This window comes from Nilaparvata lugens, chromosome 5 (assembly GCF_014356525.2).
Source record: "Nilaparvata lugens isolate BPH chromosome 5, ASM1435652v1, whole genome shotgun sequence".
Lineage (NCBI taxonomy): Eukaryota > Metazoa > Arthropoda > Insecta > Hemiptera > Delphacidae > Nilaparvata > Nilaparvata lugens.
In genome coordinates this window covers 32,732,049-32,751,847 of record NC_052508.1, presented here as the reverse complement: position 1 = coordinate 32,751,847, position 19,799 = coordinate 32,732,049, and the positions used below count along the sequence as shown (strand labels likewise).

The 19,799-nt window shown below is 33.4% G+C and overlaps 1 protein-coding gene across 1 annotated transcript in view; it reads right to left on the bottom strand.

Annotated features, from left to right (window-relative positions):
• Window positions 1–19,799, bottom strand: part of LOC111055612 (ATP-binding cassette sub-family G member 4) — an 85,575-nt gene that overhangs the window by 41,340 nt on the left and 24,436 nt on the right. Inside the window, exon 2 of the mRNA XM_039428197.1 lies at window positions 7,032–7,133. Within this exon, the coding sequence (XP_039284131.1) occupies window positions 7,032–7,110 (79 nt within the window). The 5' untranslated portion in view covers window positions 7,111–7,133. The remainder of the gene's footprint in view (window positions 1–7,031; window positions 7,134–19,799) is intronic.

Here is a 19,799-nt window from a genome sequence, read left to right as displayed (position 1 = left end):
TAATTCGCGCGTAATGCTTCTTTATCGCTCTTGCAAAATTGTCACGCTCCGCTTCACGTCATGTGATAACTGTTTTGCACGAGCGATAAAGTCGCGCATTACGCTATTAATACATAAATAGCTATTTTCAGTATTATAGATTTTCTGTCTCTTTTCCAGCTGAACTAATTGATTGAAAAATGCCACTTGAAAATCACGTTGATAGAAGAAATTGTTTTTGGAATGATAACTATCTATGTCATATCTATTATATAAATTATTATTTGTAAATGTATTGGTGAATATATGAATAATGTGAAAGCTTGGAGATTCAGTTTCAATTGGTTGAGCATACAATTGATGAACAAAGCAACCATATGTAATTAAATCCACTCATTTTCAATGTAAATTCTCTAGAATCAAGTAGCCTAATTTGAATTTGAAAAAATATGAGAAAAAGTTAGGGGCAGAGTGGTGGAGTTGTATAAATAGTACCTAAGAGATATATTTTTGGGAATAAATCTTCAATAAATGTATCTTTTTAGTCTACCTTTTGTTACAAATGTTTTTTTAAGTTCAGTCTATCGACTCAGAATTACATCCATTCGTACCGAATGCAACAGATTATACTAAACGGATGTGCCCCTATGGACTATAGAGTAACATTCAAAAGCTTCAACGTGTATTATCCTCATCTCTAGACTCCAGATATCTAGACTCTCAACGGAATGGAAACTCTCACCTCACCTTGAGGTGGAAAATGAATGGTGTTGAAGAGGACGAATGAATTGATTTTGATAAGTTGACATGTCCCCCAGGGCGTATACGTCAAACCGACTATTTGCATGAGCACAATAAACTATTCTTTTGTAGGCAGTTGAACAGTCTGTTATGACGAGTGAGAGTTATGAAGATCGATTCCGAGTCTATCAGAGAGATGATCTTGAATATTCTATTGGGCACGTCACTGAAACGTCAAAAACAGAATCAAGCAACTGAATGTTGAATGTCGAGTTTTAGATCAACTGTAGTTCCATTGATGTACATTTACTATACAATGCAGGCTGATAAAATAAATACACAACCTTTTTGAATACTTCACTTATAAAGTAGCTTAGTGATTTTGAAAAGATTCACTAAAATTACGGCGTTCCAGAATGTAAAAATTGTAATTAGGCTATATTTTTCCATAGTTTTAGTCTTTCGAATATTTTTCTTCATTTTTCAAATAATCGATCATATAAACGCAAAAAATATTCTAATCATGAAAATGAAACATTATGCATTTTTATTCTAAGATACTTGAACTGAGTTTGAATATTTTTAATGAATAATCATCATGAATATCCATAATTTCTCATGTATCAACCAGATACATTCTAGTTACATAATTAATTGTACAATGTTTTACTATCAACTAGTTGATGCTTAATAATGTTGATATTGAATATTAATTCACGAATTCTCAATTTATACTCTTTTATTTAAATTTTATTATTATAACAGTATACTGTATTATTGTATACTAATTCTAAAAAAGATCTTTACGATCAGGCTTGAACTTTACAGAGATTATTTACAGTAGCCCACTTATAAAAAAGTTTTGTTTGGATAATATGGAAATTAATGAAAAATTGCACATTGATGCAGAGGTACCGGGTTCAAGTCCCGGGCTAACAAATAATTTTTGGATAGTAGCTTTCATCGAATTTCCTTCTAGCTGTTCACCCTGCTGTTCAATATTTTCAGTAGCAGAATTCTTCGAGGTGGTTGACATAATTTAAATTTGGATTTACATTTAATGATAATTATTTTGTTCACATAACCCTAATTATGCCTTTCTAAAGGGAAAAACTATCGTTATTATTTGAATTGTTTAAAACGACAGGCATATTTATTTTTTCAACTTTTATGGCTTCAAATCAATCTTCTGGGGTTGTTGAAATGAGATTTTTTAAATGGTATTTAAGTTCTTACAGTCTGAAACTATTAAAAACCAAAGTTTTTTATGGCTTTGATTTATTCGCAACTTACAATGTTGATGTCTCCCCTTTATTCTAGCTTATCAGGTGCGGACAAAAAACCAGTATAATCGGAATAAGGTAGTTAACGTGAACTTGAGCCTAAATAGAAGGAAGAACAATTTTAACCAAACCATCACTCATCAACAAGGGTCTTGACAGGGTCAACTGAAAAGGGTTTTACATCGAAGTGCGAATTTCATCACTGTGACTCAATATGATTTGTTTTGAAGATGAAGATGAGCATGAAAATGAATGATAACGATGATGGTGATGATGTTGATATAAAAAATGACATGCTCATCTTTTCTACTTCATCAACACAAAAAATGTCTTCAACATTTTACTTAGCGATGAGCATGAAGGCTGAATCACTTGAATGAAGGTTATGCGAGACGTCAATTGAGAGTGCAATTTCAGTGATTCAAGTACCCAATAATCAAAAGCGTGGGCTTACATGTTTCGCTTCACAACAGTAGGTAATTCCCATCAACAAAGAAATCACTATTAATTCTCTCTTTTAATAGAGTATAATCAAGTAGTAGAACATTTTATAGAAGCTTCATGAAGACAAAAACAACTATCGTTGATGATGAGAATTACTATAATCCGGGAATTTTCAAATAATGTGATAAATCAACTTGACTGTTGCTTGTCATTTCTTTAAAAAACAACAAGGAGTACTGAAAACAGGCCAACGATTAGTTACTATTAAGGTCAAATTTAATCAGTAACATTGGAGTAAATATTATGTTAACCTACAAAGCTAGGAATTTTCAAATTATGTGATAAACTATAAAATTGAATTACTTAATCCAGAAAATGTTTGAAAAATAGAGATCATCTGTCTGCTTTAAAATAGCTAAACAACAATATGGATTATTAACTTTCGGACTCTGTCTTCAATAAAGTTTAATGAGACGTGTGCAGAATTTACATAGCAATCAAATACTGGGGATTGGTTGTTGTAAAAGTGGAAAATTTAAATTGAGTTAGATTACTGACAAATTGTTCAATTTTGATGAAAAATTTAGACGAGCTTTGTGAAAAAAGTTTAGTAATGTATATTTGATTCATCAATGTTGGACAGTTATTTTATTTTTATCATTATTTTAGGATATATAATTTTGATTCATGACAAAATTAATGTCAAACAATTAACACGACAGAAATACGGTCAAAAATGAATGAAATTAGTTGAAAATAATTATAGTGAGCTCAGCTACTACAACTATTACATAGAATTGGACAAATCAAGTGAAAAACAAGAATCTTTGATCCATAGTTGTATTTTGATTTATATCAAAACAAGAGAGTGCAGCTAATACCGTAGTTTACATGGCCAGATTGGAACAGGACGACCTCAAACTGAACGAACATACTGTAATCATAGTGGCTCATTAATAATAAAGCTCAAAATGTCTATCTAGCTAGTAAGTAGCGGTCCTTAGTCCTACCTACTGACCTCTTTGATCCTGGATTAATTTGCGCAAGGTCATCTCTCATATTAAGTTCAAGAGTATTGCCTCTGGCTTTGATTTACACATATCATGAAGATTATGAACATAAATGTATACTGTACTATATTGCAAGGTGTATGAACTTATGACATTGTGTGGATAAATAAATAGATATAGCATATAAATCACTCAGTATTTTCAAATTGAAAATTACTTATTCTAGTGAATATATTTATGAAATAGAAGTACATAAATGAAATTAACATTTAAAACTTAACTGAGTTAAAAAACTTTTCAAATCACAGAATGAATAACTATTTAATTAGTATGAATACATAAGGTAGATAAGGATTTCTAAAAAAGAATTGGATATGAATGAATAATGTATCTTTCTACAATTTGACAGATATGATCGAAAAAATAACTAGTATAAATCAATGTTCATATTTATATACTTTTTTATCATTTATCTTAAAATTCTACACTAAAATGTGTCTATTGTAAGGAATAAATAATCAGTTAGTAAGCAAGACGCAATAAATTATCAAAAATAGAACCAAGAATGAACGCATTGAACAAACAATTTTGACCACAATTAAATCCACATCATCAATGAATCTATGTTCAATCAATCAATTCATGTTCATGAATTCATCCAACCACAAGTGGTTAGATTTCCTCATTATTTAATTGTATGGTTAAATTGTATGATAAGATAAAGACAATAGAATAATCATAAAACATAAATCATTATGACGATATAATATTAAAGCTGCATTCAGTTTTTATGTTCAAGGAACTTCGGCTGAATGCAAAAAGGCACAACAGGAAATATAAATATTAAAATGAAATTACTTAATAGGATTTTTCAAAAATATCGTTGTTAGTAAAAAACAACAACAGTACGATTCAATAATATTGTGAGAAGCAAATAGGAATACAAGAAGACAATGATTCTATTGATAATAATAATTTATAATCATAATCTCTTATAGCTTTTAACGAAATGAGCTAAAAAATACTTTTATGTAGCCTGTAGCCTCAGCAGCGAAAAGTAAAAACAATTGTAATTCTAGAAGGAAATGAGCCGAGGTAAAAGGACTGAATAATTCGAATAGCAGAGACAATTATTATACAGTGGTGAGGGTGAATTAGCAAGAGATCGATGAATGTGAAAATGTGCCATTTGCATGTCGCCTAAAATTATCAGACCCCGTTACAAAAAATAGTACTACCTACTAAATCAACAAAATGAGTCTATTCCATCACTTTGAGCTCTGAAATAATTTTTAAAATGTTAAATTTATTTATTATTCAAATCAACATTAAGCCGTGTCCACACTGAACAAATGTTCGACAAACTTTTTTTTAAAGTTTGGGCAAATTTTATTATGATTGACAAACAATGTTTGCCCGTGGCCAGTGTGGACGCGTCACCAAACAAAATATTTGTAAGTGGGAAGAACAGGTTTTGTGTTTTACAGCTGTCAACTATGAAAATGTTTGGAAAAACAGTAATTTTTTGTTTTACAAACAATGATTGTCCAAACTTATTAAAATGTTTGTCCCTGAGCTCCTCAACAAACATGTTTGCCGAACATGTATGTCGAACATTTGTTCAGTGTGGACACGGCTTTAGAGAACAATAAAAAAATTATATCTAGTCCAAAACACCTCATCTTACTGATTTGAATTATTTCACAGCATCTACAAAATAGAGAATTACATGAAATCAGAGTATGTTTTCATTACAGTATTTCCCTTTTCTAATCTAATGGTGTTTTGATAATATTGATAATAGTATCGTGGATAGTAATTTATTCTCTAGTCAAGTACACATTATTTATTTATTTATTGAAAACAAGAATATGTGGAAGCTACAGATCAATGATCCATTTTGCTTCCATTACATTAATCGTTGGAAAAACAAAGAAAATTTGAAGTACAACTAAACAAATCAATTGGAAATAAGAAAATTAAATGTAGAAGCATTTATGATGATGATTATAAATATAATACAATAATATAAAATGCAATCACATCAAGTGATTATACGATCTTAAGTATTAAGAAATACTAAGATGAAAAATGAGTGGAATGAAATAATACTTGGAAATAAGATTAATTCTCCCAGACTCTATGGATCAACGACAGTTCAACTCTCCCATACTCCCTTCCATCCAGTAGGGCCTCTCTAACTTCACGACGAAACCGACTCCCAGAAAGGTGAAATTCTGTCCGCAACCGTATTGAACAGCCTGGGCAGCCGATTCATTGGAGCAAAAAACCACTCAATGATCTGCTATAATTTACTCTGAATGAGAATGTAGATCTCCGTGCTATTAGAGATACATAGATATTGATCTGGGCCAACAGCTCGGGTGTATCAACTGAACCATTCAACAGCTTGTGCAAGAACATCAGATCAATCACAGAACGTTTAACACCGAGAGGATCAATATTGAAGATTCTGTATAGCTCTCTGCTAGGAAAACCAATAGGACACGGGACACTAAATCTCTTATAGAACAAGTGTCTCAAAAATCTCTTCTGTACCCTCTCCAAGTCCTTATATTATCGTAAAAAACTTTTTTATGAATTTTCAACTACGCCATAAACAATTTTTATGCAATTACAGATATTGACCGATTAAAATTCAACTATTCAAATTAATTATTTGTAGAAATCCACTTTAATAGGGAAATAAACCTTATCATGTAGGTAACGTAATAGAAATAATCAGCTTTGAAAATAATTTTTGTTTTTCATTCAGAAAAACGTGATTTTTAAAACCTAAAAGTTGCGGGAAAATGATTATGGAAATAAGTCATTTCTGCTACAGGTTTCCAAGGAAGAATAACTTTATATACACAATGAATTATTATTGAAGCTGAGAAGTCAAGAGTAAGAGGTAATGATGATATGATAAGCGGTTCTAGTCTAGCGCTCAGTTTCATTTGTAGGCACGAGAGTTAAGACAAATAATAGAAGAATACTTCTGACAATGACTCAATGGATGTAACAAAGCCTCTAGGAAGTCTACAGTAGCCTGAGATAAAAAAGGATTGGAACTTGTTTTGAACGACTATAAACGGCGAATCTATTCGCAGATTTTCACAAGACTGGTTCAACTTATCTCAGTTATTATTAAATGAACAACTTACTCGAATTTCTCATTGTATTGTACTCCATTGTATTTATCTTGAAATAAATTAAATATCAAAATTAATTTACTGTCTAAAATTGCACTGCTAAAATTTCACATCCGAACAAAAACACTTGATTGCTTCCACTTTAACAGCGCATCGCGAATAACGACTCCTCCTTGAAAGTATAATCAATGCTAGTAAAACCAATAAGAAGGTTCAAAGGTTGAAGGTTCAATAATATGGAATTGCAGCCTATTGAGAAAGATTGGATAACGAAAGCTCAAAAGGAAATGCGTGATCCATTCAAATTAGAATTAAAGTATAAACTAAATTAAATTTAAGTGGCCCAAGCTTAACAAAAATTGCTAAAGAGATAAATAAGAGCAGCATTGACTGTAGATGTATATTTGTACGCTACTTACATTTTTTATTTGTCTCAGGTACACTGTAAGACAAATTCTCGAAATCGATGGTAACTTGTCCATGACGTTTGGCACACATTTTGAAAAATGTAGTTGTTCAATCTGGAACAGAAAAACATTATTTCAGACTATGTGTGTAATCAATTGTCATTACAATAAACATGGAGAGAATCTTATCATAATTTTCTTATTTGTTGAAAATGTATTATTTTCAGTTTATCACAAAATTAAATAACAAAATAATTTGGAATGATAAGGTAGGAGAGGTTAGTGATACAGAAATTTGAAGAAGCAACTGTATACCGTAGTAATGATTTTATCCAACCACTTTATTCTAGTTTATATTAGTATCATTTCCTGCAAACTATTATGACTGCAGTTGGGCGTATGTGAATGTGATCGATAAGTATAACAAAAATCGGAAGTCGATAAGAGTAGAGCCGCAAAATAAAATGTTTATTCAGAATAACAGTAGGTTACCGCACATCAATCAATACAATAAATTTATAGAAAGTTTAGTATAGTAGAATGATGAAATTACATAACTTGAAAGATACAAACAATACATATTTTTCTAAAAATAAGAATGCTTTTTGATCAAATAAAAATTGTAACCTAGTGTAAAACTTAAAGTTTTCCACAGCACACACCTATTGACTGAATCAAAAACTTTAAGAGAGTATGGAATACCAGTTGAAATAATTAGAATACTGGAGAAAATGTATGAGGGCTATGAATGCTAGGTACTGCATGAAGGAAAAATCACCCTTTAGCCATTAGCCATTCCTAATAAAATCAGGTGTCCGTCAATGCTGTCACCAACATTGTTCCTGCTGGTATTGGATCGGGTCATGAGAAATGAAGTGGGGTTCCAGACAGAGGCTGGAAGACCTGGACTTTGCTGACGATATTTGCCTATTAGCCTAGCGTTCCAGAGACATGGGAGAGAAACTGCTTAGGCTAGAAAAAGAATCGGCAGAAGCAGGTCTCTGTATTAATAAGAAAAAGACAACGGAAATGAGATCAAATGCAGCAACAGATAGGCAGTTTGAAGTGAGTGGCACTCGCATCCAGACTGTAGACTCCTTTGTGTATTAGGGAGTGCAGTGACCAAGACTGGGGGCACTGATGAAGATGTTGGAAGCCGGATTAGAAAAGCGAATGGTGCCTTCATCCAATTGAACAAGGTATGGAAAAACAGAAATATATCTAGGGCAACAAAAATTCGGATTTTCAATACGAACGTGAAATCAGTGCTTTTATACGGATGTAAAACATGGAAGATCACTGGGCGAATTGTAGGGCAGCTGCAGACCTTCATAAATCGATCTTTACGTCGCATCATGTTCATCTACTGGCCAGAGGTAATCACCAATTAGAATCTCTGGCAGTTAGCAAATCAATGTCCAATCTAAGAGGAACTGAAAAGGAGAAAATGGAGATGGATTGGGCACACATTGAGAAAAGAAGACGGTGCGATTGAGAAGGCTGCATTGAGCTGGAGCCCCCAGGGATCACGCAGTCAAGGACGCCCACGGATTGATTGAGTACTTTATTTATATAGATTACAATAGATACTGGCTTATACACTTATATACAATAGCTTACAATACAGCAAAATTATAAACTTAGATGAATTTACATAATATAGACTAAGAAAATAATTATTGAACTGTATATTATATGAAAAAGCATTTTGTAATAACTATAGATAATATTGTTATGCATCTACATAAATTGGCGGAGCTTTGGACATATCAATGTCCATTCTTCGGAAAGAATAATATTCAAAATATCCTTCCCACTAACTCTCTACGGTAACTGTCATCTGTAACGGATGACATGGAGAAGAACGGTCGAGGCAGAGTGCAGGCAACAGGGAAAGACTTGAGCAGAGGTTAAGAGGCTCGCAGCCAATAGAGATGAGTGGAGAACATTTTCGGATGTCCTATGCTCCTCAAGGAGCCAAAAGAACCAAGTCAAGTAAGTCAGTATAAAACTAGGAGTCGAAATCTCTCTAGTTTTACAATATGTAAGAGTCGGTTATCTCACAATCCAACATAATGTTATTGCAGCATCTTCCCGTTTAGATTTAATTTATTTTATATACAGGATAACATAATACGGGATTGTTAGTAGCCGACTGGTTTCGATGCAGGCTTCGTGAACCAAAAGTCCCTGGCCGCCCAAGATTTTTTTCTTGGGTCACCCCTCACCACCGTGTTTTGGATAGGCACGGCTGCCTAAAAACAGCCCTTAAGTGATGTGAGAGGGCCTGAAATTGATCAAATGCGACCTGAAAACTCCTGATAAATGCGACACCAAACCTGAGCCAGTCAAGTCACTCGACATCATTCATTTCCCAACAACAATAATAGGCAATTAATAAATACTAAAACTCCAACTGGAATAACAAAGATAAAGTAGAATGAATAGTTATCATACATGGTGCTTAAATATTCACCGTAGATGATTAAAGCTACACTTGTAACTCTTGTGAAACTCTGGAAAAAAGCATAAGGTGATACTTTTTGTGCACATCGGATCAATTTAATTAATTAAAAAGTGCATCAATAGATCAAATCAAATTTATTGCCAAATTCATATAAATAATTCACAAAACATGGAAAACAAAATTCAGTTTCATACATTAGAAATTTACTAACAAAAATACAAAAGCTTTTATTGAAACTAAATAATAATAAAATATATAATATTGGCGTTGCAAGCAAAACAAAGTTTGTGCGCTAGCAACGAGCATTCAGTAAGCACTCCAATTTGAGAAAACTAGAGGGAAAGTAACTGTAGAAACAAAAAAAAATTAGCAAACACTTCAAACAAAAAATTAGCATACACTTTCAAAAAAGAAAAAGAAAAAACATGATAGTGGAGTAGTTCATGGCATAAACATAAGCGTAAACAAAATATAATTAGTTGAACAAATATTCATTTTGATATAATTATCAAGAGTTTGAAATTAGTGCAGGATAACATTATATAAATTGGGTTCAGTTTGAGAGACAACTTTCAATAGTAAAGGGGGAAATAATTAATTTGAATCAGTGCAGGATAGCATTATATAAATTGAATTTAGGTTGATAGAAAACTTTCAGATAGTAAAGGGGGAAATAATTTGAATAAAACATGATAATAAAGAATTGATGAATGCCTAGAGTTGAAATAGTTTGACTACAACATTTTCGGTCTTGATCCAGTTCTCAATTTTTGTTTTAAGTGCTTTAGAGGGTTTTATTTTTATAAAATGTTCTGGAATAATATTTATTAGTTTATTTACTATGTAGTTGAATTGTCTTCTGCATAAAGTTAAGTCAGTTCGAGGAACAATATATCTGTTTGCAGATCTGAAAATATAATTAGTTTGATACAGTGTAAAGATATCTGTATGATTGCTAATATATTTAATTAGATTTCTAATATATAGCTGTCTGACTGTCATAACTCCAAATTCCAGAAAGAGTTGGTGACTAGGGTATCGTCTGGGCACTCCCAAGGCTGCCTTGAGAATACCCTTTTGAATAACATTCAATTTTTTAAAATGTGCATTGAAAGCGATATTTAGGATGTCTGGCCCTTCAATCACCCTAATAGCTTCTCATCCTTTCTGATCGAATCTGTGATAGAAAATTTGCAATGCATTTTTAGAGAATCTAATTTACTGTAATAGTTCTTCAGACTCATCCCATGCTGATTTTTATTTTACCTTGGGCATCTTCGATTTTTATGTCCTTATTATTAATATTAATTGATGCTCTTTCTTGGAGATCTTTTGTTAATGCTCATACATTCCACATTCTCTTCTCTTCTCTTAACCACTCACCTATCATTACAAGCTGTTTAAATATTCAGTTCTCAAATACGAACATGAGAAACACACCTGTTGCTTTTTGATACTATTGAGCATAGGTTCGTCTTCCTCATATACAGCTTCTCTTATAGTAGTTTTAAAGACTCCACATTCCACCACATCCTTGGTAGCTTTTATTTACATTATTTCTGATGAGTCTTCCATCTGTCATGCTTATGTAATTACTTTACTTACGAAGCGCTACAGCCCTGCATGGACCTTGGCCTCTTCAACAATTCGCCTCCATTCATCTCTCTGATTAGCCAGTCTCCTCCAGTTCCTCACTCCTAGGCACGCTAGATCTTTTTCCACATCCTGCAGCCAACGTGTTCTCGGGCGAACTCTTTTCCTCATTCCTTCCATTCTTCCAACAAGCATCTGCCTCTGCATCCTATCATTCTCCATTCTTTGCACATGTCCCAGCCAGCTGATTCTTCTAGACTTTATGAATTGTATCATGTCATTTCCATGCAGAATGTTACTTATATCCGCATTGCTTCTGATTCTCCACTCTCCATTTTCGCATATGGGGCCATGCATTCTTCTCATTACTTTTCTTTCGAAAATCCTCAATGCGTTCATATTTTGGGAGTTGAGAACCCAAGTTTCACAGCTGTATGTCACTACTGGTCTTATAAGTATTTGATATAATTTCACTTTCGTGCATCTTGATATTAGTCTAGACTTCATTAAACTTCTATTTGCAAAGTAAGCTCTGTTACCCTGATCAATTATCTTTTTAATTTCCTGACTCAGGCTATTGCTTACATTCAGTTCAGTTCCAAGGTAAGAAAAACTCTCCACACTTTCAAATTTGAATCCCCCAACATCAAAATCTTGTGCTGCTCGTCTTGCCAGCGATGAGGTCATCTTCATATACTTGGTCTTTCTAGTATTAACTTCAAGACCTATAGTGTGTCCTTCTTTTTCCAGAGTCAAAAAAACTTCCTTCGGAGCTGCTGAATTTCGAGCCACCAAAGCAATATCATCAGCATAGGCTAAACCTTGCTTGGATTTAAACAGGATGTTCCCTGTGAGTTCTAGTTCTTGGACTACTTTGTGCAGAGCTAAGTTGAAAAGTAGTGCTGACAATGCATCACCCTGTCCAACCCCTTGCTCTATTTGGAATGCTCTGCTCGTTTTTCTTCCAAAAGGTACCTTGGCATAATTATTTGACAGGATCATGGTCACCAGTCTTATTAGTTTTCTAGGGAAACCAAAACTTTCCAGGGCTTCTAGTAGGTTTTTAATTTTCACAGAGTCAAATGCCTGTTTGAAATCGATGAAAAGGATGTGCAAATCAACATTGTATTCTATGCATTTTTCCATTAGTTGGCATATAGCAAAAATTTGGTCAGTTGTTCCCCTTCCTGGTCGAAACCCACACTGATACTCGCCAATGATTCTTTCTGATAATGAGCTCATTCTTTTCAGAAGGATGGAGGATAATATCTTGTAGGCAACATTCAACAAAGTAATCCCTCAATAGTTGCTACAAATCAGTTTCTCTCCTTTTTTATAAATTGGACAGATAAGACCCATATTCCATTCTTTAGGCATCTCTTCTTTTCTCCATATCATCAGAATCAGCTTGTATATTTTGTCAATCACCTTATCTCCTGCATTTTTTAACATCTCAGCAGTAATAGAGTCTTCCCCTGGCGACTAACAATTCTTCTGCTTTTGCACTGCTTCTATGACTTCTTCTCTAGTGGGGTTTACAAATTCAATATCAGCAGTGTGAAAACATGGTGTCCATGCATTTTGTTCTCCTTCGTCATTTCCATTCAATACATCTTAAAAATGTTCTGCCCATCTCTCCAACACTTTTGATTCTTCAGAAATCACTTCATCATTCTTATTTCTGCACATGTTGGTCCTTGGTTGGAAGCCTCTACCCATTACTTTGACTGATTGATAAAATTTCCTTGTTTCATTCTGAGTATGTAAGTTTTAAATGTCTGCTAACTGCCTTTTGAGGTATTCTCGTTTTCTCTTTATAATAAGATTTTTTGCTTTCCATCTGCTTGCCTTGTAGATTTCCACATTGCCTCTTGTCACTCTTTGCATTACAGCCAGCCTCAGTCTATTCCTTTCCTCAATTGCCAGCTTACATTCTTCATCGTACCAGTCAGCATTTCTTTCTCTCTTATTTCTCCCGATAGTGCCAGCAGCAGCCTCTACTATAATGTCCTTTAGTCTTGTCCAAACACCATCCAGATTTTCCTCTTCTCCATTACCTTCCTGCTCCCAGTTATCCAATTTCTCACTAATTTCACTTTCATAAGTTTAATAAGCAGTCCTGGTCTGTGCATTTTTTAAAGCCTCCACATTCCACTTTTGTTTCTTTTCTCCTCTGATGTTTTTGACCATAGATAATCTCTCTAACACCTTTGTCACTACCATGAAATGGTCTGACTGACAGTTAGGTCCTCTTGCAGATCTGACATCAATTATTGAGGTGGCATGTCTTTGTGATGTCAGAACATGATCAATTTGAGTAGTAGTGTCAGAGCCAGGCACCTTCCAAGTCCCCTTATGGATGCTTTTGTGAGGAAATCTGGTGCTAACTATTGAGAGGTTTTGCTCTGCTGCAAGTTGAGCCAGTATATAGTAAACCATACTCATTCGAACTTTCATGCAAAGTATGCTGGCCTGCAATTCCTCGAAGTTGATCTTCCTTCCCAATTTGATCATTGTGATGCTTGTGTCATGATCATGTGATTAGTTCAATTTCCATTCCTACTTTGAAAGAGCTTTTCACATGATATTTTGAAAGCACTTTCAAAAGTTTCTTTTTGGAAAATAGCATAATAATGAGACCTTTCTATAGAATGGGAAGAAATTTTTTACTTCATTTTCAAGTCAGTTGTTGAGCTATTTTCAATTTTATTATTCTGTTTTTCTATTTTAGATCAATATTCGACCTAAATGCATGAACTATTTTATGCAACACATGTTATACAGATTGAATAGGGTATTGAATGAAGTGTTTTACTTTTATAGCTGTTTAGATCAAATTATTGGCATTGTCGATACAACAACCCAAACAGCCATAAGTCGTTTATACACCGATACCTCGCCGACAGGACAGGACAGAATTTACTCTGATGGACAGTAGCAGAGGAGACTGTGGTTTATAACTGCGCGAGGTCTACTGTTCACAGAACTACTAGTTATAGAGATGACATTTTTTCACGCTATTATTTCAAAATTCAGAACTCAACTAACCAAAACTCAATTCATGGATAGAGAACAGAGCAGAAAACCAAACACAAGCGGTGTCTATACTTGCATATTTAGCACTTACGTGAGTAGCACCTTCTAACCTTTCAGTATAAAAACAAAGTAAGACCACAAAGGCGAATCAGCTGATGAAAAATCTTTAAAACCGTGAGAATTTGCTCTAGAGTTCAGGAGCATTGGGTAAGAGTATAAGGTAAAGCTTATTTTATTCAGGTAAGAATAAAAAAAAGAACAATTCCCAATAGAGCAGTTTGTTAATATTCAAGTTGATACTGATGTTCATAAAACGGTTGCTAATGATTTCAACAACTATTTTTCTTCAATTGGCCAGAGACTAGCCAACCAAATCAAGATTGGTGGACCTCCAATAGCAGATGATAGGGACTATAGAATTGATAGAGAACTTTTGAATTTTCAAACCATTTCAGATGAGGTTATCTTGTCAAATATTCAACAATTTCGAGGTATGTCAGCCCCGGGCTATGATGGCATATCTGCTCGTTTTTTGAAAGAAAATATCGACCTGTTTCTGTCTCCTTTAAAGCATATTTATAATTTAAGTATAAGCACTGGTATTTTCCCAGACGTTTTCAAAGTGGCAAAGGTATTTCCACTCTACAAGGGAGGTATCAAGTCGGACCATAATAACTTCCATCCTATTTCAATGTTGAGTGTTTTTTCCAAAATATTAGAGAAAATTATCAAGCACCAACTTACCTTATATGTGGAACAGAATGGCATTCTCTCTGAGCGACAGTTTGGATTCAGGACCAACAGATCTATATCTGAGGCATTATTCCAGTTGAACCAGGAACTGAACGTGTCACTAAATCAAAATAAGAAAAATCTACTTGTGTTTCTAGACCTAGCAAAGGCCTTCAATACGGTGGATAGGCCCAGGCTTTTAAAAAAACTTAATCTTATAGGAATACAAGATGAAGTGTATAAATGGTTGGAATCATATTTGACCAATAGGCAGCAGATGGTGCAAATAAATGGAGTAGAGAGCGACTTGAAGAGCATCCAATATGGTGTGGTACAAGGAAGCATTCTGGGGCCGCTTTTATTCCTAATTTACATCAACAATTACCTAAACTAAAATATGTAACCAGAAGCCTGTACCTGTTTGCCGATGATACAGCCCTGCTGGTTTCTGGTGATACGAGAAAAGAGAAGTATGAAACTGCTGTGAGTGACCTTGCAAAGTTGAAAAAATGGCTTGATCATAATACATTAACTCTGAATGTGATAAAAACTAAATACATAGAAATTTCATTGAGAAACACTGTTGAAGACACAACTCAAAGTTTAATGTAACACTCTTGCAATGATTTGTAAAGCTCCACTTGTGGTTGTCTGTCAATAGAACATGTGAGGTGCTACAAGTACTTGGGCGTAATGTTCAACGACAACCTCAATTGGTCAGCACATATTGCATACATCAGAAACAGAGTTCGTAAGGCTATATTCTTGTTCTACAAGCTCAATAACATATTAAATCAGAAGGAACTCAGGAACATATATTTTGCATATGTTCAGTCACTGATACAGGGTGGTATAATCTCATGGAGTGGATGCTATAAAACAAATTTGGAACCTTTAAAAGTAGCACAGAAAGCTGTTTTGAGAGTAGCATTGAAGAGAGACAGTAGATCAAACTCACATGACCTGTATATAGACTTCAATGTTTTGGATATCAGGCAATTATTTGTGAAAAATGCACTAATTTATATGTATAAGCACCATACTGATATTTTCATTAGAAATACCCACACATATCCCACCCGAACAGCAACAATTTCAGGAATAATAACACCTAGAATTAACAAAACATATTCATCCACAAACATTTATTACATAGTTCATATGCTTTTCAGGAATATTCCCAACAAACTCAGAGAATTTGATGCAGCATCTTTGGTAGTTATGACATTATGTTTTTAATGAATAATGCTTTGCCTCTGCTTGGCTGCAATCGGTAGAGCATGAGAATTGAATTCTATAAAATCTGGTCATGGTTTTCTGGGATACAATTTTGCTAAAATCTTAATATGCTCATTCAGGAGATCTTGCAATAATTTAATACTGATAATTAACAAATATATATATATGAGATTTGTACTCTATGGTATTGGGGAGTAAAATGAATGGTACACCATAAAAAAAATTGATACATATATTGAACGAATAATTTTAAAGTCAGATCAATATAGAAAATATATAGAGCAACAAAATATACAATAAAAACAAGAATAAATATATCAAGATAAAATATCACAGATCAGTACACTATTCTTCAGCTCAATAGCACGAAACTTTACCATGTGCTTTTCAATTCATTGATAATGCATATATCAGCTTTGATATCGACTAGCTGTTGCTTGTCGATTTAGGTAATCTCACTTTATATATTATTTCATAAATCAGAGAATGATAAATTGACAAATCAATAATTATAAATGTATTAATTTCTATAATGTCCACTAAATTTCTTAATAATAAATATATATATTTCAGGGTGTAAGATTCGGCACCTGATGGAATTAGATAAATCAATTTATCCAGTGAACCAGAGCTACATTATATTATTACAAATTATAAAATCAATGATTGGGTGAACGTTAGTATTACAAGCTTAGAATTTAATATTCTTTCAATTGGTGTACTTTTGGATATATAAATTGACTCATTCCTATTCAATAAAGTATTTCTTATACCCTCTTAAGACGTGCGCAAGTTTTTTGTATTAATTTCTTAATATTGAAAACCTTTCCGACGAGCTAGCTTTAATTTTTATTTCACTCAAAGCACTGAGGGTGCCCTAATTTTATTTCGACTATGTATCACTCACGTGCTGAATTTTTATAAGTTGCTGGCGGCGATCCGAAATTCCTGGCAGTCCTGGATTGTTGGTGGCTGAAGTTGTCTCCTCCAAGGGATTAAATAAATATTTGAATGACTTTCGCTTTAATACAGCATCACAAAGTCTTATAGAAAATTAATAATTAGGTTTAAACTTTAAGTCTTTAAAAGGTACAATAAAGAGTATTGTGCTCTACAAATTTTGGTGACATTCCCTGGTAGTGTCTGGCAGGCAAGTGGGCAGGTTCTACTTTTCTTTTTACAATTTTCATTTCCAACTTGCAAATTTACATAAATTTAAATAATTTGCTACTACACCATTTAAAGGTTCAAATAGTTCGTGCCAATCTATTAAATTATTACCTATATCACATATCTGATATTTTATATGTCCTCAGGCCATATCCAATACATAAACTGAACAGTAAAAATTTACAAAATCTTATTACATGCAATCTTATTACACAATCTATTTACATTTATTACATGCAATATATTTTTATAATGTTTATAGGTTGTTTCTCACTTTATCACAATTGTTGGCGGTTCAATCAGAATTTCTTGACAGAATTTCATTTACATTTTAGCAAAGTTAGTAGTAACATTTTAGCAATAAGTGTAGTTGATTCATGTAGTTAACCCTATCTTTTGAGTAATAAATTTACAAAAAAATCAATGTTGTACAGTTGACTTGAGTAAGTAGATAAATATATATTAGAAAATATTCATAATAATTTCTTTTGATGCTGTAAACTGCTTCTGACTGTAGTGATAAAAATTCAGGAGAAAAATCTTATTCAAAAATACTCCTTGGTCGAAGGAACTTTTCATCATCCTCATTACAGGAGATATTTATTTATGCCTAACTGTACAAATGCGATATAAGCAATCACTACACATTCCAGGATCTAATCAGAAGAATTAAAAATCATCATGAAAAGGCATTAATATGGTAGTACACCACGTTTCTGGAAACCAAACTGGTGACTGGAGTTTATAGGCAACACAAAAATAAAAATACTCCATTGTTCTATTGTCTCGGCTGCTTGGCTGAGCCTGGCTGGAGGGATCAAATAACCGACTGGATTGATCTTTCGTCTGTCCACTAGGCGGAACTACGCCGACCATTGCTGGGTGGAAGACGTTACTGCGGCCGCTCGCATTCCCACTAACGCTGCTATTATTTGCTGTCTCAGCGCCTAGTCCGAGTCAGACAAGCATCCAGCCTGCACTGCGGAGCTAGCTTGAGAGAGCCAGTTGCACTGTCTGTTTACACTATACTTACTCTCTTTACACTGTACTTATTTCCTAATCAGGAATACCATGAGAAACAATCAGAGAAGCCTTCTATTAAAAAACCCCCCGCTCTGATTGATTGTCATGGAATTTAATCATGATTGAAATTGAACAGGCTTTTGTGCTATTGGGCTTGCTATTTTCATGTTTCAAAATCAGCTAAAAACTAAATAGAAAAAATATATAATACTCCTTCAGCTGCTCCTATTTCCTTTCAAGATGTCATTACATGACACAAGACAAACTTATTGATATTGATAGATCACAAGTGAATACTAAAGTTGTCAATTAGATAGAAATTAAATTGAGTTACATATTAATTTACATCCAAATTTTCATCTCTAAGCTTTTGGTTTCAAGCGAAGATCAAAGAAAGAAATCATAATATAATGGTAGTCAATAATCAAAGTGATTGAATAGGCTAAACTCTATTCAGATTTATGCAAATTCACATTAAAATAATCCCACTTTAGTATTTATGATAGTAGGCTAAAGTTTAGAACATGAGAAATCAGCCACAATAAATGATACTCCAACTATTATGAATGGACTCTTATATATATGAAGGATTTCCATGGAAGAAAGATTCAGTGGATTGGCTGCTTTCACACTTTTTAATTAGTGAAACGAAAAGTAAGTGATAGGCTTGCCAAAATTCCAAAATAGCATGAGATCCATGGATACCAGAGTCAACAAATTCAAGTCAACTTAATTTGGAATTCAATTACATCAAACAAAAGCAAAAATAGCCTGATCACTGCTACAGTAATTTGATAACTGTCAACGAGAAATATTAATGCCAATGAATAAAGTCAAGGTCAACTCTTGAGCCCTGCCCAATATTCTACAAAATTCGCTGCAATTAGTCTACTATTCTACAGAGCACTTCCAACACATCAATTAATTATTCAAATGATTGGACTTGATAATTTTCATGCCAAGTTGTAGCCTAATCTCAAATATGATTTTAACAATTTTTGTAGAATATTTAGATTATAAATTAATATTCCACAAAAATAATCTTATCTACTAATTCCCGTAGATAAGATTATTTTTGTGGAATAATAATCTAAATATTCTACAAAAATTGTTAAAATCATATTTGAGATTAGGCTACAACTTGGCATGAAAATTATCAAGTCCAATCATTTGAATAATTAATTGATGTGTTGGAAGTGCTCTGTAGAATAGTAGACTAATTGCAGCGAATTTTGTAGAATATTGGGCAGGGCTCAAGAGTTGACCTTGACTTTATTCATTGGCAATTAATATTTCTCGTTGACAGTTATCAAATTACTGTAGCAGTGATCAGGCTATTTTTGCTTTTGTTTGATGTAATTGAATTCCAAATTAAGTTGACTTGAATTTGTTGACTCTGGTATCCATGGATCTCATGCTTATTTTGGAATTTTTGGCAAGCCTATCACTTACTTTTCGTTTCACTAATTAAAAAGTGTGAAAGCAGCCAATCCACTGAATCTTTCTTCCATGGAAATCCA